Source organism: Lynx rufus, unplaced genomic scaffold, assembly GCF_022079265.1.
Source record: "Lynx rufus isolate CCGP_SWC_20201006 ecotype Redwood Valley unplaced genomic scaffold, mLynRuf1.p SCAF_5, whole genome shotgun sequence".
In the NCBI taxonomy this organism is placed as follows: Eukaryota; Metazoa; Chordata; class Mammalia; order Carnivora; family Felidae; genus Lynx; species Lynx rufus.
In genome coordinates, this window is record NW_025814867.1 from 10,319,142 (window position 1) to 10,343,679 (window position 24,538).

Sequence of the window (24,538 nt, forward strand, 5' to 3'; positions counted from 1 at the left end):
GAGGACCACAGAGACGTGGCGCCCTCCACCGTCCTAGAGAAGCCAGAGTGGCAAGAGTGCAGCAGCCTCCACCTCTCCGGTGCGGAGCGTGGGGAGCTGAGCGTGGGACTGGCCGGGGCGTGGAGCCTGGGGCTTGCGCGCCCGACTCCTGGGCCGCTATATCAGGCCCGCCCCGGTCCGGAGCGTCCCTTCCCGACCCCGGGCAGCCCCCAGTAAGGCCTGGCGCGCGCTCGCTTCCCGGGAGGGCGGCCCTGGCCATGGCGGCCGCGGCCCTGGCGGGCGGCGCCCCCTTCGGCCCTGCACTCGAGCTGCTACCGGGACTGCGCGCGCCGGCCCGGGCGCGCCCGGTGAGTGCGGGGCCGGCGCTACGAAGCTGGCTCGGCCCTGCCCGGTGCTCTAGGTCCAGAGAAGGGGCGGAGGGGGCAGTGCGGCGGCCGGGAAATCGGGGTACAGCCCAGAGTGGAGGGTCCGGAGGAACAGGCAGGGAGCAGAATGAATTCGACATCCCCCAGACTTGGCGCCAGCCGGGGAAACACACGTGCGGCTGCACAGGCATGAGCCAAGTGCTGGGGAGGAGGTGTTCACAGAGTGCTGTGCGCAGCGACGAATGTCCAGAATTTCCATATCACTGGTTTTAAGAGAGCTGGTTATGTTTGAGGTGGGTCTTGAGATGAATATGAGGTTGCTGGCGCTGGAGGGAGGAACTGGATCTCCAGGCAGGGGGGAGGGGGGCTGCAGGTGCAATGGCACAGATTGCAGGTGCAATTTGGGCAAGGAAAGGGTTTGGATTCGTAACAGGATGGTGACAGGATAGGGGATGAGGGTGGTGGTGCAGGAGATGATCTTTGGCAGGTAAACTGGGTCTCTGAATAGTGAATGGAATGGTCTGCGTGCAGAGGATTTGGACATTTTGAGGTAGGTGAGGGTGATCCGGCCCGCCAGTCTGAGCCCTGGAGTGTCGGGTAAGTCTCTGTGGGGACTTTGTAGGGCAAGGACTGATGTGAAATGGAACAGAGTCAGCCCCTCCATAGTATGGAGATTGAGATCCTAAATGAGGCAGTGGCTGGGAATTATAAGTAAGTCTTGATGGCTCTCCATTAGCACTGTTTGTGTTTCTTACAGAGGAAAGTGAGAGAGAAGGTGCAGAAGGTTGGGCCTCCCAGAGATACAGGAAAAGGGGACATTAAGACTGGGAAGTGGGGAAGAAAGAGTAGGGTGGGGTGTTTTAGAGAGTGTGTTGGAGGGGCAGAGTGCAGGGAGCAAAGTCAGTTTGGATCTGAATTTTGAAGTCCAGCCTCCAGAGCAACCTGAGTGTTCTCAGGTGCCCTTAGCTGCCTCTTTGGCTAGTGGCAGTGACAGGAAGGAAGAGAAGAGAAGAGAAAGAATCTCACACAGGGGCAGCAGGGGTGGCAGGAGTGAGGATAGAAGGCAGTGTGGTACAGTAAGTAAGAGCCAGAGAGTCAGACAGGCCTGAATTCTGTCTCAGTTCTGTAACTCTGAGCCTCGGTTTCCTCTTCTATAAAGTGAATCTGATACCCTCCTCATAGGCTGTGAGGCGTACAAAGTAATATATGTAAAGTTCTTGGCATGGGCTCAAATGGGTAAATGGTGATTGTACTTGTTATGAAGGGTTGGTGACCTCTGGAGGAGGGTACATTGTGGAGAAAGGATGGCACCTAGGGCACGCATAGTTGTTCTGGGCACAGGATGGAAAGGGGAAGCTTGCAGAGACTCATGAAAAAGGTGATGTGGTGAAGTTAAGATGAAGGGATGTGAGAAATTGATGACTGATCCCTCATATCTTTGTAAGTAGGAGACACAGATCCGCTGAGAGTTCCCTTAGACATTCAGAATGCAGAAACTCAATGGGCATTCCCTCCAGTACCACTTGGTGCCTCATCTACCCTACTGTAGGCCTGGGTCTGGAATTGTCCGAGGGCATTTAAACACATGTTGTTTCAGGAGTCAGTGACCTTCGAGGATGTGGCCGTCTACTTCTCTGAGAACGAATGGATTGGCCTGGCCCCTGCTCAGAGGGTCCTGTACAGGGACGTGATGCTGGAGAATTATGGGGTTGTGGCTTCCCTGGGTAAGGGTCTTTCCTTTTGGACTCTGCTTCTGCCCTCCAGAGTTCCCCGGCTCCTCCTTCCTCAGAAGCTCTGGAGTCTTTGATAAGCCTCACCTGAGTGGCAACTTCAGACTCTTGGATTCTTTTTTTTTTTTTTTTTTTTCCAACGTTTATTTATTTTTGGGACAGAGAGAGAGACAGAGCACGAACGGGGGAGGGGCAGAGAGAGGGAGACACAGAATCGGAAACAGGCTCCAGGCTCTGAGCCATCAGCCCAGAGCCTGACGCGGGGCTCGAACTCACGGACCGCGAGATCGTGACCTGGCTGAAGTCGGACGCTTAACCGACTGCGCCACCCAGGCGCCCCCAGACTCTTGGATTCTTAATGAGCCAGCCTCAGCGGTTGCTAAGAAGTGGGAAGTCCTGGTGTAAATTTGGGCCTCACATCAGCCTTTCTTGCCCCAGGGTGGGAGCTAACTCTCAACTCCTGTGCTAATGGGTACAGTAGGAAGAGAGCAGATTCCTGGTGTCCCACCAAACCCTCAGTTTCCCACCCGCTTAGTTTGGGAGACCCAGCCCAATACCAAGCATCCTGATGCAGATGTCTGAACTTGAGCGCTCTAAGAGAGGGAGAGAACAAAAAAGCTCAATCTCTCAACGAGTGGAATCATCCGTTTGCTCACTCAAACTGTTGTTGAGCACCTCTCGGTCTAATTCCTGACCTTTGTCAGCCTCCTGGCCCTGCTGCCCTGGGTCTCCTGGCCCTTCCCCTGGACTTTCTTTTCTCGCTTTCCCTGGTTAATTCCCTTCTTTCCCTTCCTGCCCCTGAAGACAAAGCCTGGGAGGAGCCTTGGGATTGCTCTATGTCACCCCACTCACCTGCCTGTCCCATTTCCTCCCCCTCAACCAGCATTTCCATTTCCCAAACCGGCTCTGATTTCCCAGCTGGAGCGAGGGGAAGCGCCCTGGTGCAAGGCTCCTCAGGGAGCTCTGGATGGAGAGTGCCCGAGGGGCGTCTCCACAGGTGAGTGAGGGTACATGTGCCAGTCATCTGACCAGTTCCCTTGTCTTGATCTTTACAGTGTAGTAGGTATGTGTTCTCTTAACCTAGTGCTATAGACACCAGTGGGATTCCTCCCCTCCCCCCCTTTTTTCCTGTGTCCCCATGGTTTTCCCTCTTCTTGAGTCTGTTCACCCTGGCTCCTTTTCATTTACCTCTTTTGCCTCTTCCTCATTTCCACTGTTCTTATCATGGCCACCATTTATCTGTACTCCCTGACTTTTCTGTTTACACTCTGAGGTGGCCTTTCTACTTTCTCAGCCTGCTTATCATCTTCCAGAAGAAGATTCTGACGGCCCTTTGGGCTATCATGGTCATCTTTGTCATTAGAAATCAAGAAGTCTCAATAATTCTGAGCCATATACTTCCAGTTCAGGGATTTCTGATGGGCAAAGCCCTGGCATTCCTTTAGGAACATAGGGCTTTCCTGTTCCTAATTTGCTAGTGACATCTATGCCCCTTATGGCCTCCCTGGCACCATTCCATCTTCTTCCCACAGGAGCTCTTCTGTGGGCACAGTGGAACTTGAGCTGTGCCCTCAACTTCCTTGTTCTCACAGTTCCTTGCTGTGTCTGGCTGTCTTTCCAGAGTCTTAGGATATCCTTGATTATAAGTAACAACCCAGTTCAAACTGGCTTGAACAAAAAAGGTATTTGCTATTTCATGTAAGTAGGAAGTTCACAGAGTGCAGCTACAGCTTGATCAGTTTCAGTCTCTGCTCTTTCTTGTCTCCTTATATGCTGGCTTTGCCTACAGCCTGGCTCCTCTCGTGGCTGTAAGGTGATTGGTAGTTGTAACCAAGGCTCTGCTGCTTCGTACCTAGGGAGAGAAATAGGGCAGGCCTTCCTCAGGCCTTTGGGATGTACCATCTTAAGTCTTATGCCAGCTCTAAACCAATCGCTGTGGCCAGGGAAATAGCATGCGCTGATTGTCTTGGCCTAGACTGCCGATTTCTGAAACCGTCTCTCGTGTAGTGAGTAGGGCGGGCTAACCTGCTGGTCTTAGACCAGTAAGGGGTACACTAGGAACTGGAGTTGGGATCGCTGTCCCCCAAAAGGCAGGGCTCTCCATAATGGGCAGGGTGGGGGTAGGGGTTGGTGGTGCTGGTAGAATGGATGTAGAGAGACAACTACACTGTCCTCTGCACTCTCTCAGGATCTCAGTGCTTACTCTCCCACCACCCAAAGGAATTTCTCGTCTTTGCTTTAGGCAGAAAACCAACAGCTAAGTCATTCCTTGAGTAAAACCCTAACTCCCTGACCTGCAGCAAACTTCCTTTGAGGACATGTCCCTATTCAAAGTCCATTTTTGTCTTAAAGAAAAGAATACTCAGGGGACACACAGTCTTGGCTTCAGCAATATAAAAGAGTGTCATTTGGAGGATGAAAAATTGATCTGTTTCTTAGAAGGCATTGGATGGGAGTTATGAAGAGACCAATCTTAGCTAAGCCTGAAGAAGAGTTTATTAGAGTGGACCTTTGCAATTGAGGTGTCTGTCATTAGAATAAGAAGTGACTTCTGGAAATGGCTGAGTGAAGGCTGTGAGGCCATTTCTAATGGATGCCATGGAGAGATCCATCATTGATCCTTTGTAGAAAGAGAAGGCAATAGATGGACAGACGGGAAGGAAGCTAAGCTTAGAGGCTGTGGTTTCCCAACATAGCCTCAGGAATAGTTCTTTGCAGTTCAATCCTTTCCTAATTCTATTCCATGTGAACTGGAGTTCACCTCCTAGGGGAGGTGAAGAAGAAAACTTAGTCCCCTATTTTTTCTTGACACTTAAAAATGAGTGATGCGTTTTCATGTTATAGGGAACTGATGGAATCGCATCTTCCCTGAAGGTCTGTTTTCTGTCCTTTATATTGTTAACCTCCTCCAGTTTCAGGTCATCTGTGTACCGATCTGTCCACCCACCTTCATTCCCCCTTACCACTTCCATCTCTGCTCCTTTCTTCATGGGCCCCACTCCTCTCACTGAGCTAGCCTTATTTATATCTTGACCCGGGCAGGATATCCATTTCTGAAGCCTGCTGCGATCTCCCATCTTGAACAGGTGGAAGAGCCGTTGAACCTGAAACTGCAAGGAGAGGGTCCAAGCCTAATCTGTACTGGTAAGTGAGGGGAATGAACACTTTTCTCCCAGGCACATGTTTTCCTCTGTCTTTCCTTTGTAAAATGTTAAAATTCCATTTTACCACGTACGTTCTAAATAAAAGACCCTCTCATCTTTTGGGATGAGCACTGGGTGTTGCATGGAAACTAATTTGACAATAAATTTCATATACTAAAATGAATAAATAAATAAATAAATAACCCTCTAAAAATCCCCAAGTCAACCATAAGAGGAAAGTTAAACTTTAAGCTTCCAGCTTCCATTTGGTCATCATCAATTATAATTAAATTCGGGTGTGTTGGATCATAGGCTGTAACTGAACAGATGGCCTACTGGCCGCTATGGCCAACCAGTATTTTAAAAGAAAATGCTGTGTTTTATTCATTCTGTTAGTTTTTAAGGTGTGATACTGAAACAGAAGTGTGGATAAAACACTATGGGAACAAAGAGGAGGCAGTCTTTGCCCAGTTGTGTATAAAGTAGTTTGGGGAATCCCTTTTCATGGTGGACCTGGTGACTGGATTGAATGAAAAGACCACATTTCCTTTTAGTGTTGACAAGTATGAGGAAGATTCTCCTTATTGCTCCCCACTGTGTGTGACAAGTTCAGGTTCCCCAGGTATACCACAAAGGATTCTTTATTTCCGAACATGTTGTTTCTCATGTTATAAACTAGACTACCTAGAAGAAATTCTTACTTGTCTCCCTTAGATTCAATTAAACTATTCCTGGAGAGCTCCCTCTGTGCTTGGTCTGGTGCTTGGGAATCCTAGCCCTCAGGGACTCTGTCTAGTTTCTGCCTTTCTGTAGCATAAACTTTGGTCGCTTTCAGTGTGTTCGCCCTGTGGTGCCATTTTCAGCTAGGACAGGGCCACTGGGACATAGAGGTAACACTTGAAGTGCAATGGATGTATGAGTACCACTTGGTGATGCTATTTGCCCCATTATTGGTAATGATGACATTTGCAGCTTTGATTTCTTCTTTCAGAGGGTGTGTTGAAGAATGAGAAAGAAGATTTTATTCTGAAGGAGGAAGGTTTTGAGGAGGCAAAAGACCACATGGTGCTATCAAGTGGACCCCGGTGGTGTGGTTCCCAGGAATTCTGGTTTGGGAAAACCTGTGAGGAGGGAAAAAGCAGGTTAGGGAGGTGGCGCAACTACTCCAATGGGAAAAGTGTGGAGAACGCTGCAAATGATGTTATAGAAGTGATTGTCAAAGATGAGATGATCTCAGGAGAAGATGGTTCAGAGAATACTGATGTTAATACTCACCTTGTTATACATGAGAAGATTCTCAGTGAGCAGGTGTTCTGTATATGTGAAGAATGTGGCAAGTGTTTTGATCAAACTGAAGACTTTGACCAACATCAGAGAGTTCATAATGGAGAGAAGATCTATGGTTGTAAGGAATGTGGGAAGACTTTCAGTTTTAGATCACATTGCCTTGCACATCAGAGAATTCACACTGGGGTGAAACCCTATGTGTGTCAAGAATGTGCTAAAGCCTTTGTTTGGAAGTCAAACCTGATTCGGCACCAGAGAATACATACTGGAGAGAAGCCCTTTGAATGTAAGGAATGTGGGAAGGGCTTTAGTCAGAACACAAGCCTTACACAACATCAGCGAATCCATACTGGAGAAAAACCATATACTTGTAAGGAATGTGGGAAAAGCTTTACTCGGAACCCAGCCCTGCTTCGACATCAGAGAATCCACACTGGGGAGAAGCCTTATGAATGTAAGGACTGTGGAAAAGGTTTCATGTGGAACTCAGATCTTGCTCAGCACCAGAGGGTCCACACGGGGGAGAAGCCCCATGAGTGTACTGACTGTGGGAAAAGCTTCATTTGCAAGGCACACCTTATCCGACATCAGAGAATCCATACTGGGGAAAGGCCCTATAAATGTAATGATTGTGGGAAGGCCTTCAGTCAGAATTCTGTTTTGATTAAGCACCAGAGGCGCCATGCTAGAGAGAAACCCTGTAATTATCACACCTCCCACCTTCTTGAACATTAGAGAAGGCATAAGGGTGATGCTTGTTTATAATTCTTATGCTACAGGAGCCCCAGAGACAAAACGAGATGACTGTCCACGGTTTGTTATAACTCTAATAGTCAGTATTATCTTGCCCCTTCTGAACAGATACCCTGTACTCTAGCAAGATGGTCCCACTGTTCAACCATGTTCATGCTAGGCAACTTTTAGTTGAGCATCTGCTCTGTCAGGCACTTGCTAACCACTTTACATACATTCTTTTGTTTTCCTTAATCCTGTTAAGGTACGTACTTATCCTCATTTTACTAATGGGAAGTCTGAGGTTGAAAGAAGTTGTAAAACTCATTCAAGGTTACTCAGCTAATATGTTACAGAATAGAGATTGGAATCAGGCCTATCTGACTCCAGAGTTTTCTGTTCTTTATTTGTACACATTTCTGCTTCTGTTCATTTCTATTTGCTCAAGTTTCCCTGGGCTACAAATTTCCCTTCCTCATCTAAGACCCAGCTCCTTTAACTGAACAGACCCCTGTTCCTCTTCTACTTGTAGTCAGTACTGTCCACATTGGTATTTAACTATGTGCTGTCTTATATTTTTCTAATGTCTCATGTGTGTTAGTCCAGCTAAATGGCTCTTTGAGGACCAACACTATTTCTTTTATGTTTTTCAAATTTTGAAACTTAACTTATTTTTTACTAGATATAATATGCTCATGATAAAAAAAAAAGTTGAGATAGTTCAAAAAGGTGTTCATTGAAAAGTAAATCTTGTCACTCCTGTCTCCCAGTCTACCTCCTTAGAGACCATCACTGTTACTGGCTGTGTGTCTTCCTGGGCATATTCTTTCTGTATACAAGTGCTTATTAATACTGTTTTCAAAAGTCTACCTCACTGAAAACCATTTGACGCAGATGATAGTGCAGTTACATTGCCAACTCCAGAACTTTCTCTTCCTCAGAAGTTGTGGTCTACTTTGAGATCACCAAGATGACTTAAGCAAAGTAACTGAGAGTAGTCTGGGTTATGCAGTTGTGGGAGACCTGACTGCCCTTGTGTTATAAGATAGGAATCTGGGACTAGGAAAATGTAAACCAAGTGGGAGATTTTTGTTTCCATAAAAATTTGTATACCTATAACCTCTCTGATTGCTCTACTATCCCAAATCCCCTTCCAGCCTGTCCCTTCTCATCACCATGATAGCCCACATCCCAGAGTAAGCTATATTATTAGAGAATGCTATTGACCACCGTCAAGGGTTAGAGAAACAAAGGCCCTATTCAGAGAAGAGCACTGGCCAAAACAGATGAAACGTACATTCCAGACTTCACCTTTAGAACCATTTTCAGATTGCAGTTTGCCTCTCTGCTAATTAGGCATTCTGCTTTAGAAGCTCCTAGCCAGGTAATATAATTGTTGACTAAGGAGCAAGGAAGAGAAGCCAGAGGCTGGCTTGGACTAAACTTCTGGTTCCTGAAAATTACAAACATTAATTCTAGAGCCCCTGATTGCTGACGTAGTAAGGAGAACTTGGCCTAGCATAGTCTAGTTAGGGTGCCTCTACTAAGTAGGAAAACTTTTGTACCAAACAGAACCAGGAAATGGAAATGAGTGATGTGGACAGGCATTTGGGGGAAGTTTATTAAGCAAATAATCACTGAGTACCTGCTTGCATGTAAAGCACTATGCTTCATGCTGCATAAACAATGGTAAGTCAGATTGGTTTCCTGCCTTTCTGGAACATTAATGAGAGAGACCAAACAAAAAAAATTCAAGTAATTTATTAAAAATTGCTAAGTGTTACAAAGGAAATGAATGGTACAGAGAGAGAGAGAATGATAGAGAGGAACCCTCTATATGAATAGTCAGGGAAGGCCTACCTCTCCTAAGAGGTAACATTAAACCTCTCAGAATGAGAAAAAGGCACATATATGAAGAATGGAGGAAGAACAGAAGGCAGAGGAACATCTCTGTAGACTCTGATGTGTGAAGGGTTTGGCATGTTCAAGACACCAAAAGGTTTTAGGTATAGCATAATGATCAAGGGTATGAGGGGCACAAGTTAGGTTTGTAGACATAGGTGGCTCAGATCATTCAATTCCATCCCAAGTGAAAAGCTATTAGAGGACATTCAGTGGAGGAATGACATGTTTGATTCACATTTTGAGATGGTCCCTGGCTGCTGTGTAGAAAATGGCTTGTTAAGGGACAAAAGTGAAAGGAGAGGTCATATTGGAGACTGCTAGCAGTCCAGGTTGGAGATGAGAGTGGCTTGGAGTGGGTGGTGGTTGTAGAAATGGAGAGAAAATATATTTAAGATACAGTTTGGAAAAAAATCAGTGACCTGTTAAAGGATTGGATATAGGAGTAACAGGAATTAGGGATCGGTTTCTGGTTTGAGCAGCTGAGTTAGATAGCAGACCATTTACTGGAATGAATAAGACTGGAATGGGAATAGGTTTGGGGAGGGAGAAATCGAGAAGTCTGTTTTGGATTAACATTTCAGATATGTGTGAGATATACAAGTAGAAATTCCAGGTGGTGGTTGTATATATGGGTTTGAGCTCTGGGTTAGTGATATCTAGAGCTTTGCATTTGGGAGTCATCAAATGAGCAAAAGGTATTTTAAGCTGTGGGAAGAAATGAATGAAATCTCCTGGAGCTGCATTATCCAACACAGTAGCCACTGGCCAAATGTAGGTATTTAAATTTAATTGTAAGTTTTAGGTTCTTATCAGACTGGCCAGATTTCAAGCACACAATAACTATGTGGGAGTTGACTACCATATTGGATAGTGTTGACATAGAACATTTCCATCATTTCAAAAAGTTCTGTTGGACAGTACTGCCTCCAGAGAATACAGCAAAATATGAAGACCCAGGATAGAGTCCTATGAAACACCGATTCAATATTTAGGGAGTTGGACAGGAGGAAGTGCCTGGAAGAGAGGCTAAAAAAGGTCAGTGAGAGGCTGGCAATATCGCCAGTGGACACATTACACAGGCAGCAGTTGAAATAAGGTCGAATACTTGGACCAGTGCTAAAAGGAGGTAATCATTAAAATCCTAAATGTCAATAAGCTCCCAGAGTGAAGATGATGTGTATCCTAGATGACGTCAGTATCTTAAAATGGGAGAGAGACAGATAACGAATAGGAAGCAGAAACCACAGAAATGGAACCTGGAAGAGAAGAAACAGTTTGGACTTCTGGAGGAGCACCATGGAAGTTGATCAACCCTAGGAACTCTCCCTCAAAGATGGAAATGTTTGTAGGCAGAGTGGTGGGATGGGAAGACAAATTTTAGGAGTGTCACAAAGAATTGCCCACATATGGCAAAGACACAAATTTCGGAGGGATTAAGAAGTAGCACGTAGAAATGGATGGCCCCTATCAAAAAAAATCCTAACTAGTCTTTTCCTTACCAGAGACCCAGAGACAGGCACTTGGAAGTCCTGAGCCTATATCAAAGACTGTAATGTGTGATGAAGGAATCATAACATGGAAGATTTTCCAATTTGTAATAATACTTTCCACACATCTTGAAGTCAGAAGAGGAATGATTAGTACTCATTTCCTAAATTTTGGAGACATATAAAGGAAAAAATTAGAAATATAAGATACTTTCTGATAAATCCCAACTAGCAATATATTAAAATCAAGAATTGATTATGGTAAATTTTTATCTTCCAAATTTTCCAAAATAGGATTGGAAAGTAAGGAAATATAAAAACAGTGTATAGAGTCATTCACATAGTGAAAATTAACTGGCCTGCCCAGAATCTCTCGGGGGAATGAATTATTAAATCCCCCCTATTTTTCAACTCCGAGGTAGCTACAGAGTTGTCTTAGAAGCAACTCTGTTGCAAACCAGTGGTTGCAATTCTGAGCATGTCTTTGTCACGGCCAAATCAGGGTTCTGTACTATTCATCTCTTTGTTGGTTCCCAGCATCCATTCTTCTGTCTGGGAACAGTAACCCAAATATTCTTTGGGAAAGCATCCTTTCTCAGCCACCTGGTTTGGGTCCACCCCCAACTTCATAAGTGGATCCTGGTTAGCCTAGGTGCATCAACACCCTATTACTTTGACCACAGAGCCAATGAGATCTGAGGAGATATTTACCTGGCCTGAAAGAGAGAGGCTTTTCTTTGAGAGCAACCAAAGGAGATATTCTGTCCTCCTGTGGATGGTATATAGGAAGATATGAGGCCTTGAACTGCAACAACACTTTTATTCTGTTAAGAGGGAGGTAGTCTGGAGCTTCCTGGTGTTAGCATGTGGAACCTGAGGATGACGTCAGTACCAAAAGAGAGAGTGGCAAAGCAGAGAAAAACTGGGTCCCTGGTGACATTTGAGCCATTAGCCCAAGCCTTACCTGAAATAGACTCACCTCTGGAATTTTCAGTCATGTGAGCCAATAAACATCTTTTGTTAAACTAGTTGGATTTGAGTTCTCTGTCGTTTGCAGCTTCGTCATACTGATACAGGCTTGTATTTGAAAGCACTGGTTTCTTGTACAGCACCTAATGTCGCATTTTCTCTTCCTCAGTAGTCACACAAGCTGTTCATTTGTATCTCATCTCAGTTGCTTGGAGTTTGCATGGCTAAATAGGTACCTCTCATACCCTAAACTTAATTTCATGAACACCACCAGACCAATGTTTTGTCATACCTTAGCATACCTTCCAAATTTGAATATAATACTTTCAGTTCCAGATTCCCTAGTGGATAACTTCCTGTCTCTGACATATTTTCTAGCCTCCCCTCCCCTGCTGTATATGAAATTCGGGTTTGCTATGTCCCCTATATTTTACGTCAAATTCTTGTGAAGTGACCAGATATTTTTCATATCCACAAAGACTTTGTTTTATTGAACAGTGTTCCAAAACTTAGGGAGAGGTAGAGTCTCCTACAGCATATTCTCTGAAATTGAAAGTCATCTCTCTGCTGAATGGTTGAGAGGTAAGTGAAAAGTTACTTCCTTACCTTAGCAAAAAGAAAACAAGAAGACTTGCTTTGAACTTTCTTTTTCCCCAAGAGAAGAACTACTTCCCTGGTGTAAGTGATACAGGCGTTGCATTTTTCAGCCTCCACTCCCATTTCCAGCATACCTAGTCCAGGCTGAGCTCAAGTGTGCTTGGCATGAATGAGAAGTGAGCTCCATTCTGGTCTCTAGTACGTTGTACACACTAAAGTTGATAAAAAGTTACTAATTTTCAAGTATATAACATTTTATTTTGTTGATAATATAAGAAGAAATGAGAAAGACAATGTAGATTTGTCTATCAATTGTTGCTAATTTTCAAGTATATAACATTTTATTTTGTCGATAATATAAGAAGCGAGAAAGAAAATGTAGATTTGTCGATCAATCAATCGTTGCTAATTTTCAAGTATATAACATTTTATTTTGTCAATAATATAAGAAGCGAGAAAGAAAATGTAGATTTGTCCATCAGACAATTGTTGCTAATTTTCAAGTATATAACATTTTATTTTGTCAGTAATATAAGAAGAAATGAGAAAGACAATGTAGATTTGTCTATCAATTGTTGCTAATTTTCAAGTATATAACATTTTATTTTGTCGATAATATAAGAAGCGAGAAAGAAAATGTAGATTTGTCGATCAATCAATCGTTGCTAATTTTCAAGTATATAACATTTTATTTTGTCAATAATATAAGAAGCGAGAAAGAAAATGTAGATTTGTCCATCAGACAATTGTTGCTAATTTTCAAGTATATAACATTTTATTTTGTCAGTAATATAAGAAGAAATGAGAAAGACAATGTAGATTTGTCTATCAATTGTTGCTAATTTTCAAGTATATAACATTTTATTTTGTCGATAATATAAGAAGCGAGAAAGAAAATGTAGATTTGTCGATCAATCAATCGTTGCTAATTTTCAAGTATATAACATTTTATTTTGTCAATAATATAAGAAGCGAGAAAGAAAATGTAGATTTGTCCATCAGACAATTGTTGCTAATTTTCAAGTATATAACATTTTATTTTGTCAGTAATATAAGAAGAAATGAGAAAGAAAATGTAGATTTGTCTATCAATCAATTGTTGCTAATTTTCAAGTATATAACATTTTATTTTGTTGATAATACAAGAAGAAATGAGAAAGACAATGTAGATTTGTCTATCAGACAATCAATTGTTGCCTGTATCCTCGACTATATGTCCTATACTATAGGCTGGTCTTCCTTTCAGATGTGTTTCCTGCCCACCAAAGGCACCCTATGGAGAAGTTGACACAGGCTTTTGACTCTGCCCCATTCTCTTTGAGAACATAGTAATTCTGAATGCATGGAATCTGACCACTAGGCCCCAAGTTTATTTTACTATTTTCCTGGGAGACTCAAAGGATACTCAGGCAAATGGGACTAAGCTCCTCTGATATGTCTGCCCTGGGGGTGGCAGGTCAGATTCTCTGATGTTCCTTTGGAAAATGCGAGTCTGTGTGAAGAGGAAATAGAGAAGGAGGGGAGTGGAACATGCTGGGAACTGGTAACAAATAACACAAAAGACCAAAAAACCCATGATGTATAAAGTGAAAGTATTCTGAAAAGGTAACAGACACACCTGAGGGAAGCCACCCATGGCAATGTTAATATGGAAACTGACAATCAACTCAAAGCATACGTGAGAGGTAGGCGTGATCCATTCATTCCCTTCTGCATCCTTGGCTTTATTTCACATAATGACCATCTCAGAGTTTGTGATAGCTATTGTCTTTTCAATCCTGTCTCTGAGATCAAGAAGCTGTTCTTAAAATGAAAATCTAATTGTATCACTCTCTTTCTAAAACTCCTGTAATCATTTTCTGTTGCCTAAAAAACAAAATCCAAATTCCTTAGGTGAATATTCAGAACTATATTACTGATTTGCTTTAATTGATGGTTTTATTGTATTCCTGCATCAGTCTCCAACTTAGATCTCAACTACAGCCATATTTCTCTGCTTCTAGTGTTTAACCATGTGGGTTTTTTGTTTCTTTGAGCGATGTTTTGCTCTTTCAAGGAATGAGGGATATATCTGTATTGATCAGTAGTTCTCATCGGGAGCTGACTTTGTTTCCTTTTCCCAGACAATTCGCCAATGTTTAGAGACATTTTTTGTTGTTACGGTTGATGAGAGGGCTGCTCCTGGCATCTTGTGTTAGAGGCAGGCTACTAAATATACGACAATGCACAGGCATTCCCCCACAACAAAGATTAGCTGGCACCAAATGCGAATAGTGCTGCTGTTATGAAAAATCTTGTATAGGCCAATCTCATTTGGAAGTTTGTTGACATTTCTTTGAGCCTTTAAAAACTTGTTACAACGGCACCTGGGTGGCTCAGTTAGTTGAGTGTCCGACTCTCGATTTCAGCTCAGGTCGTGGTCTCAGGGCCATGGTCCCAGAGTTGTAAGCTAGAGAAAAGATAACGTTACTAAGAAAATCATAAGGAAGAAAAGATATATTTGCAATACTTTACTGTATTTATATAAAAAAAAATCCATGTATCAATGGTCCCTTGAAGTTCAAATCCCTGTTGTTCAATGGTCAACTGTACTTGAAGGAAGTTATGGAAACTCATTCCCTTATTCTATTCTATTATTCTATTAGGCAACATTTAAATATATTGGCATAACACCAAAAATGTGGGAGTATTTTATTTTATTTTATTTTATTTTATTTTATTTTATTTTATTTTATTTTGGTGGGGGTGGGGAGGGGCAGGGAGAGAATCCTAAGCAGGCTCCACACTCAACACAGAGCCCAACATGGGCTCAGTCTCATGAACATGAGCTCATAACCTGAGCCAAAACCAAGAGTCAGATGCTTAACCATTTAACCAACTGAGCCACCCAGGCACCCCGATGTGGGAGTACTTTAACCAACATTTATAGATTTTGTAATGTTTGGCATCCATCCATCACAAGGCCAAAGTAATAGCCAAAGTTGTTTACATTTCCCCTGTTGTCTCACTTTCATGGGTGTGCAGAAATCATATTACAAGTGCTCCAACTACAGACCCAACTTCTGTGTTTTGCTTCCTGCCCAGTAGACCATCCCCACCTGACAGCTTCTCCCCAATATAGTAATAAAGGCTTTTGCCTGTTTTCTGCTCACTCCTTCTCTTGACTGACCTTGGTACTTCCTTGTGTGGTAGGACATGCCCCCATCTTTTCAGGAATTGTAAGTAATAAGCTTCTTTCAAATGCAGTTGTCTCCTTGCCATTCCTGATTTTTTTTAATCCAGAGTACATTTTAACCATAGGATAAAACCCACAATATATACATGATTATGCCAAGTAATGATAAATGCTACAAAGAACAATAAAACAAGAAAAGGTATAAAAAGGGATAGATAAGACTTATCAGGAACAGACTCCAATAAGGGGACATTTGAGCAAGAGACCAGAGTAAAATAGGGAGTGAGATGTGCTGATATTGAGGAGCAGAGCATTTCAGACAGAGGGGAGAGCAAACACTAAGGGCCTGAGGCAGGAGAGAACATGCCTGGAGTGTGTAAATAGGAAGACAGGCAACATTGCTTAAAAGTGGGATGGCTTCAGAATATGGGAGGTGGGTTGATCTATTCTTCCCCAAATTTCTATGTTGAGCCCTAACCCCCTAGTACCTCAGAATTTGACTATATTTGGATACGAGGTCTTTAAAGATATAATTAAGTTAAAATGAGGTTGTTAGAGTGGCCCTAATCTAATCTTAGGGATGTCCTTCTAAGAAGAGGCGATTAGGACACACATACCAGGAGTGCACTTGTACAGAGAGACAACCACGTGAAGAGGCAATGGGAGGCTGGCTGTCTGCAAGCCGAGGAGGGGCCTTAGAGGAATCCAACCTGCCAACACCTTGATCTTGGACTTCCAGCCTCCAGAACTATAAGAAAACACATTTTTGTTATATCACCCAGTCTGTGGTATTTTGTTATGTCCTAGAGCTAAACTGTGATGGCAAAATGTTGCTACCTTACAATTACCATTATTTAGTTGGTGTAGCTAGCAGGTTTGATCTGTGTTCTCCTGGCCCAATGTGGTTTTCTCTAATTTTGCATATTATGTTTCCAGATAACATGCAAGCTTCCTGATAGCACTGAGTTTACACATTGTTCCTGTACCCCTAACTTGGAATATCCAAGTTATTTTATTTATTTTTTGTTTGATATTTGATTAAATAATAGGAATCTCACTTAATTTTATCTTTTTTTTCTTTTTTATTAATTGTCAATCTCCTTACTAATGCATTCAATTTGTACCCCCCTCCCCACCAGCCTGCCCAATGTAATAGCTTCTTCACGTTTCCATTCTGTTTTAGCCTTCTCAAGTCATTTCAATATGAGATTTCTGTGCTCAGCAATGCTACCCTCTTGTCTCCTTTGTGTCTCTGACCATAGGATCAGACTAAGGCCCCTTCCTTTTAAAATCCTAGGACTTTTCCTTGTCTTTCTTTACCCTCTGTGTTCTGTGAAACCAGTTTGTAAATATACAAAAGCTGTGTATTTATAGGACACAATCATATCCTTGATGACCTGGTTCCCTCTCTAACATTGCTAAGAGGTGATGTTTACTTTTTTCTTTTTTTTTTTAGTCAGGTTGTGAAATAGCTGAATTTGAGCTTTTGTCCTTCTTTTAGAAGAACATCTAAGCAACCTTTTCAGGGACCTAGTTTTTAAGTCGCCTATGAATCAGGACAAGATAGACATTCAGGAAATCTCATGGGGGATGGAATGAAGAAAAATAAGAGAGATTCAGCAAAGAAGGGAGTAAATAATGAGAAAATTCCTATGGAAAATAGATGTCATCCACATAAGAAATCAGAAAAAAAAAATCAGTTCTTATCACGTAACACATCTTTAATTTCCAGGTGAAGAGATCTCCTGTAAGTGTTATGTGTAACACACATCTCCATTGCAGTTCTGACTTTTTGCAGCACTGAGAATCCACCCTGGAGAAAAGTCCTATGAGTAAGGATTGGGGCAAAGCTGTTGCCTTCAACTCTACTTCTGTTCAGGCACTTCTCTGCAACTGGGTCTGAAGGCAGAAGTGCATCCATCCATGTTCACCAGCAGGGTAACCCCTGGAAGGACCCGCAACAGGAGAGTGGCCCTCCACGTGCAGAGAATATGGCAAGGCTCTTAGCTGCAGCTCCCACCGCACTGCACACCAGAGAATCCACAATGGAAGAAGCCCTCTGAGTGTAAAGAGTGAAGCCTTTAGCTTCAACTCAGCACCAGCAACTCCACACCCGAGGAAAGCCCCTCAGATGCAGGGACTGAGGCAAGACCATCAGTCAGAAAATCACCTCTGTTCTAGGGCCGCCTGGGTGGTTCAGTCGGTTAAGTGTCTGACTCTTGGTTTTGGCTCAGGTCACGATCTCAGGGTTCGTTAGATGGAGCCCCACATCGGGTTCTGTCAGCGCTGACAGTGCGGAGCCTGCTTGGGATTTTCTCTTTCCCTCTGTCCGTCCCCTGACCCTGCGTCTCTCTCACTCTCCAAACAAACAAGAAAGAAAAAAGAAAGAAAGAAAGAAAGAAAGAAAGAAAGAAAGAAAGAAAGAAAGAAAGAAAGAAAAGACAAGACAATTACCTCTGTTCTACATCTGAGACATGCACTGGGAAAAAATCCTATGCATGTAATGATGTGGTAAAGATTTTAATTTGAACTCAGAGCTCATTCACCACCAAGTACTGCATGCTGGGGAGAGATTCTAACTTGCAAGCAGTGTGGAAAAGGCTTCACTCAGAACTCACATCTCCTCCAGCACCAGAGAAAACCTATCAATGTAAGGATTACAGCAAAGCCTTCAAGCAAAGTCAGCTCAAATCAACATCAGTGAATCCACCCTTAGACAAAACCCCATGAGTGCACCGAGTGTGGGAAGGCTTCAATAATAGTTCAGGATGAAGCAGGCCCAGAGGCTCCATGTTGGAGAAGAACACAATGAAGGTAAGGAATGTGGGAAATCTTCATTTGGAACTCAAATTCTATTTACCATTGGAGAATTCATCCTGGAGAGAATTAATTAATTAATTTATTTATTTATTTATTTATTTATTTATTGAGAGAGGGCACAATTGAGCAAGGGGAAGAGAGGGAGGGATAGAGGAGAGAGAGAGAGAGAATGAATCAGGGCTCATGCTCACCTGAAGTGGGGACCGGGCTCACCCGCTGTGGGACTTTGAACTCACGAACTGTGTGAGATCATGACCTGAGCCAAAGTCAGATGCTTAAACGACTGAGCCACGCAAGTGCCTCTGGAGAGAAAATTTTAAATATAATTGTTGGTCTGTGTATCCCCAAGTGCAAGTTAGCAGGCCCTCCTCCTTTGGCCTGATCATCCCAATCCAACTACTTCTTGCTCCTCCCCACAATGCTCACTGTGCTCGAGCCATTACTCTCTGCTCTCTGTCTGCAATACGTACTATTTCAGTTTCTACCTCTGGGCCTTTGCTTTTTCTGCTCCCCCAGGTACCCTCTGCCCACCTCTTCCCCTTTCTTTGATCCTAGCTAGCCTTAGGACCTTTTGAAACTACAGCCTCCTTCATCTCTGTTTTCTTAAAGAAAGACTTATTCTATTTCAAATTCATATGCTGAGTTTTTGTTATTGTTTTGTACTTTTTTCTTTTCTTTTCCCTCCAGTTGACTCAATATCATTTCCAACTCTGCTGTTGTAAGCTTTTCTAGAGCAGGACAGTTCAGGAAGTTGTAATGTTCCTCAAAGGGATGAATGAATGGAATGACCAGTGAGGATTGTACCAATCCGTGTCCAATTAGGAGACAGAAACCAACAGTGATTTAAACAAGAGAAGTTTAATAAAAAGAATTATCAAAATATGATGAAAAAGTAGCCTATAAGATGGAAGAGAGCTCTATATGGTATCATAGGGCTGATGGAGACAAACTTGTCCTCCAAGTTTGAAGGACAAACTTGGAAAGGAGGTTTCTTTCCAAGGCTGAGGTTCAAACCTTGTTGGGGAAAGTATAGCTGTAGTCCTCTGGATGGCAGAAGAGTTCTGATTTGCTCAGGCCAGAGCTAGTTTATATTTGCTGGGCAAGCAGGAAAGAACCCTCTAGGGCATGGGTAATCTGTAGCCAGTGAACAGGTACACAGATGGCACCATTATGGCCCTGAGCACGTTGTATTCACATTGGGAGAGTCACTAGGGACAAACCTGGGGTAGAGATCCTTATTGGAGATTGAAATGCACATTAATGAGTATGTGTAATTAGGATTTAATGCACAAAGAAGTAGTTAATGATCACCAGGCATATATGCAAAGAAGGAGAAAGAGGCCATCTAGACTCACTAAAAGTTACACTAATATTTACCATTGATGTGTGTCTTTGGATGAGTGTTTGCCTTTCAGATTTACTTATCTATGACATGTGACTTAGCCTTCAGAGACTGTTCACATAGTATGAATTTTCTTAAATACCAATGGGAAATATTATCACAGAATTGCACAAGTAATAAAGACAAAATATTCCTGCAATCTCACTATCTCAAGAGATCGTATTTTCATATTTATATGTCCACTTTTAGTCCTTGTCCCATATATAAACATAATTTTTATAATCTTAGTCATAACAAAATGTTAATATTTTAATGACCGTTATATTGGACAACTTCCCTCTCCCCCATTTCCATACGATTTTCATGATTATTATTTGTCAGCAAGTAGATGTATCTTTATTATCTGTTCCCCTCATCAAATGTTAAATTAAATTTTTGGGCAGTGATTTTATCTTAGTTTTTTGGTTTTTGGTTTTTGTTTTTTTTAAACTCAAGACATCCATCACAGTGTCTGACACACTATAGGTAGTAACTTCTTGTTATTTGAAATTATTTGATGGACATTTAGGATAATTCTTGTTGTTAGCTGTTAATATTAATATTGCTATAATCAGCTTGGTGATTGTAGCTCTTTTCCTTCTTTTGTATTATATACCTGGGATGAATTTTTAGGAATGAGACTATGAATCCAGGAGTATGAAGATTTTTGTTTAGAAAACGTCATAACATAGCCATACCAATGGCTAGTTCATGCCCATTTATTCTGTTTCCAGCAGTTTGGCAAGTTAGCTTTTGCTTGCAACCAACGGTGGATATTATAATTACTTTAGAGATGGTTAATTTAGTAAGTGTAAAATGGAATCTCAGGGTATTATTTTTGACGTTTATTTGTTTTTAAGAGACAGAGAGAGACAGCACAAGCAGGGAAGGGGCAGAAAGGGAGACACAGAATTGGAAACAAGCTCCAGGCTCTGAGCTGTCAGTACAGAGCCGGATGCAGGGCTCAAACCCATGAACCGTGAGACCACGACCTGAGCTGAAGTTGGAGGCTTAACCGACTGGACCACCCAGGCGCTCCAGGGTATGTTTTTAAAAATATTTCTTTAATTGTGAGATTGTGTGTGTTTTCATGTTAGATTACCAATTATATTTCTTATGGTGTCAATTAATACCAGGTACCATTTTATCTGCTGAATTTTAAATATTTTTAAAAAGAACTTAAGATCTTTCAAAAGACAGATGTCATCCACATAAGAATGGTGATATCAATGTAACTTTCTTTCCTTAGATTTTGGGTAAATTGTTTGCCCTGAGGCTTCAACTCTCTGATGTATTCAAGGGAAATTTTCAGATTATCCAGCTATTTTTTGTTGTAAGGGTACAGCCATCCTCTTCAGTTTTCAGCCTCTTGAGAAGAGGTGGATTTCTTGATTTTTTTTTTTTTATTTTTCAAAGTGGACCACACTTAAAACCAAAACAAAACAAAACACTAACCAGCTGTTTGCAGATACTCAGTAGCAACTAGTGCAATGTGACGATTTTGGGGAAAGAGGAGGCACATAACATGAACATCATATTCACCCAGACTTTCTCCCTGGAGTATTTGCCTAGTGGCACAGGGAGTTAGAGCCTTTCTCATTGTGTGGAGGAGGTAGAGATCAGACCCTCTATATGTTTTGAATACACTGTGTTAATAAGGGGAAATGTATGGAAAGAGCACCAAATGGTTGACAAGGGATGGGAGTGTGTGACGTTACTGGTTGGCTGACCTCAGAGCCATTTTCAGGTCTGCCCTGTATGGTTGTGATAGTTGTGTCATGACAAGCGTAACTGGCCTCCAACTGGGGAGTTGAAATCTGCCCTAATTCCCCTTGTCCTGTCCACATCCATGAGATTATATCTGTTTAGGGGATACTCTTTCCTAACAGGCACTGCGGTGCCAGAAGGGCTATTCTGGCTATTCCCAGAACCTTTCTCTGTTGCATTCTTTCACTATAGAGTACGGAGAAGCTAAACATTCAGTTTTCTAGTCTATCTTCCATTCTTTCTTACAACGATCATGGTACAGACTCCTGGTCTCCATTCTCTTTACTCCTCTAGAAATTATCAAATTTCCTGATTTCTCCTGTAGGTATGTTGTGACCAAACATTCTGGCCATCGTGATGAAATGGTATGTGCAGCTCTCTGGCCATTCACTTAAATATATGTCCAGTACCCCCATTAGACAAAGGAAAACAGGATCCCACCCCAGGGCATGCAGCGGTTCTTGGACTTTGGACTTCCTTTACATTTTTTAAGTCATCTACTGCTGCCTGAGGGTGGCTGGGTCCAAGAACAGATTGTGACCTGTGTAAGCCCTGGGCTCTGTTTCTCCCCTTTGGGGCACTCTCTGACCTTTTACCTAGTGTGTGGAGTTGACCAGGTACACACCTATAAGGTTGTTCCAGGGTCTCGTGGCTGGGCCGCAGTTTCAGGAGGGTGGCTGACATGGTTTTTCTTTTGCAAGATCACATGAGGCTGGGCCATCAGAATGATGGTGACAGTGATTTTGGGTGTTGACAGCAACTCATGTCACTCACAGGTTGACTCCAGGGCTCTGGGCTACCGTAGGTCCGCTGCTAATCCTTGGGTATGAGCCGCATGTGGGCCTTGTTCATCTGTGTTCCTACTGCAGTGCTGCCTATGTCTACAATACCCAAGGACAATGGAGGTCATAGCAAATGTGCTTTGTCTTGTGACACCCCCTTTGCTGGCATCCAGGGTGGTCACTGTCCCCCCTCCACAGGCTCTGGCACCACCTGGGGGTAGCCACATCTGTCTCCTCTGAGGGCTTTCAATAGGCTTTTGGATAGATGTCCTCTCTCATCTTTACTGATGCAGTGATGCTATGCTGTCCTGGGTCTGCCTTAAGCATCCTGGACGGGGATGGACATTTTTTAGGTAAATTGAACTGTTCTTCTCACTCTGTTCATGGGCCCGTTGTTATCTTCCCCACTGGTGGTGGTGTGTGGAAGGGAGAGGTGTGATCAACACTGAAAGACAACACATTCTAGGAATGCAGTAATTACTGTAGTGGCTGTAGTCTGAATGGTTGTGTCCCCCTCAAAATTCAAATGTTGGAATCCTAATACCAATGTGATAGTATTAGGAGGGTGGCCTTTGGGAGGCGCTTAAGCATGAGGGTAGAGTTCTGATGAACTCTCTGGGATTAGTGTTCTTGTAAAAGAGAACCCACAGACCGCCTCAGCCCCCTTCCACCAGTTGAGGACACGGTGAGGAGACCCTATGAACCAGGAAGAGGGCTCTCACCAGAATTTAATCATTTTGGTCCCTTGATCTTGGACTTCCCAGCCTCCAGACAATGAGAAATAGATTTGTTTATAATTACCCAGTCTGTGGTATTTTGTTATAGCAGCCCAAATAGACTAAGACAAGCAGTTCAAGAGAAGTCATGGTTGGAGGTGCCTAGGTGGCCCAGTCAGCTAAGCAGCTGACTCCTGATTTTGGCTCAGGTCATGATGTCACAGTTTGTGAGTTTGAGCCCTGCATCAAGCTCTGCACTCTCTGCTTGGGATTCTCTCCCTCCCTCTCTCTGCCCTTACCCCACTAGCACTCTCTATCTCTCTCTCAAAAATAAATGAACAACAACAACAAAAAAGAGAAGTCATGGTTATAAAACATGTTATTTAGTGATTATGCTATAACATTCTAAATGGTAGATTTAACATGGCCAGAAACTGTGTTACAATTCACATTTTCCTCCATATTCTTTGTAAAACTTACATTTGCAGTCATCGTAACAAACTTTGACGATATCATTAGAAGCCTATATTTGTGCGTGGCATGATGCTGCAATGTCATTGGTAATGATGTAGCTGGTATTAAATAAATAGTATTGGAGAACTGAAGAGGCAAAAAGATCTATATTGTTCAATACTGTGGTGAGTTCAAGGATTTCAAGGCTGGTCAAGCAAAAGACAAAGCAAAGCAAAGCAAAAAGAAAGAAAAAGAAAAAGACAAGAAGACCAGGAGATGGCAGTATTGTTCAACAGGCTTTACTGGATAGCTCCACACTGGGATTGCCAAAGAGGGGAAGTCCCTAACAGAAGGGGACCACCCAGCAGGTAAGGGAATTGGGGACAGATTAGAAAGGAGGTTTACCTGTCTAGGCAATGTCACTCAGCAGCAAGGTGGGAGTCTCTGGGTTGGAGAGCTTTGAAGGGAAGCAATGGTTTGGGATCTTTTATAGCCATAGAGTTTGTCTTATCTATGGCTACCAGATGTTAGGTGCAGTTTCATGGGTTATGCAAAGCAGGTAATCTCTATATGGCTAAAAATATGCTTGTATTTAAAGCAATTGGATGGGTAAGAATTTGCAAAATATGTAAAAGCATTTAGATATGTGTGTTCTTAAAACTTGATATAAATTTCCTTATGTTTACAGGCTATTAGACAATTACAACTGAACATTCAAATCAGTATTCAAATTGCATTTATTTAATATTAGGGACAGTGATGTTTTGCTGAAACTAAATTGCTCTTCTAAAATGAATATTAAACTAACCACTATGGAATAGGTTCTTTTGATTTTGCCTTGGCATATCCTTTTTTTTTTTTTTTTTTTAAGTATTTATGTTGAGAGAGCACATGTGCTTGAGCATGCAAGTAGGGGAGGGGCAGAGAGAGAAAGGGAGAGAGGAAATCCCAAGCAGGCTCTGTGCTATGAGCATGGAGCCCGAGGTGGCTGGATTCCAGGAATTGTGAGAGATCGTGATCTGAGTTGAAATCAAGATTCAGAGGTTTAACTGACTGAGCCACCCACATGCCCCTTGCCGTAGCATATCTACCCAGCCATATACCTTGTGATGATTCAGTTTATTCTGAGTAGGGAGTGAAATCCTGACCTTTCCTCTCCCTTATTTAAAGGTCTTTTGGGAGTGATCAGAGGAACTCTTATAAAGGTCTGGGGTTATGCAAACCATTGA

General features: G+C 42.6%; 1 protein-coding gene across 1 annotated transcript; it reads left to right on the forward strand.

Annotated features, from left to right (window-relative positions):
* The first annotated feature begins 917 nt into the window (after positions 1-917).
* ZNF662 (zinc finger protein 662) lies at positions 918-11,677 on the forward strand. The gene is made up of 4 exons (XM_047100216.1): positions 918-2,089; positions 2,979-3,092; positions 5,138-5,239; positions 6,230-11,677. The coding sequence occupies exons 1-4, from the start codon at positions 1,951-1,953 to the stop codon at positions 7,258-7,260; spliced, it is 1,386 nt and encodes a 461-aa protein (XP_046956172.1). The 5' UTR covers positions 918-1,950; the 3' UTR covers positions 7,261-11,677.
* Positions 11,678-24,538: the final 12,861 nt, after the last annotated feature.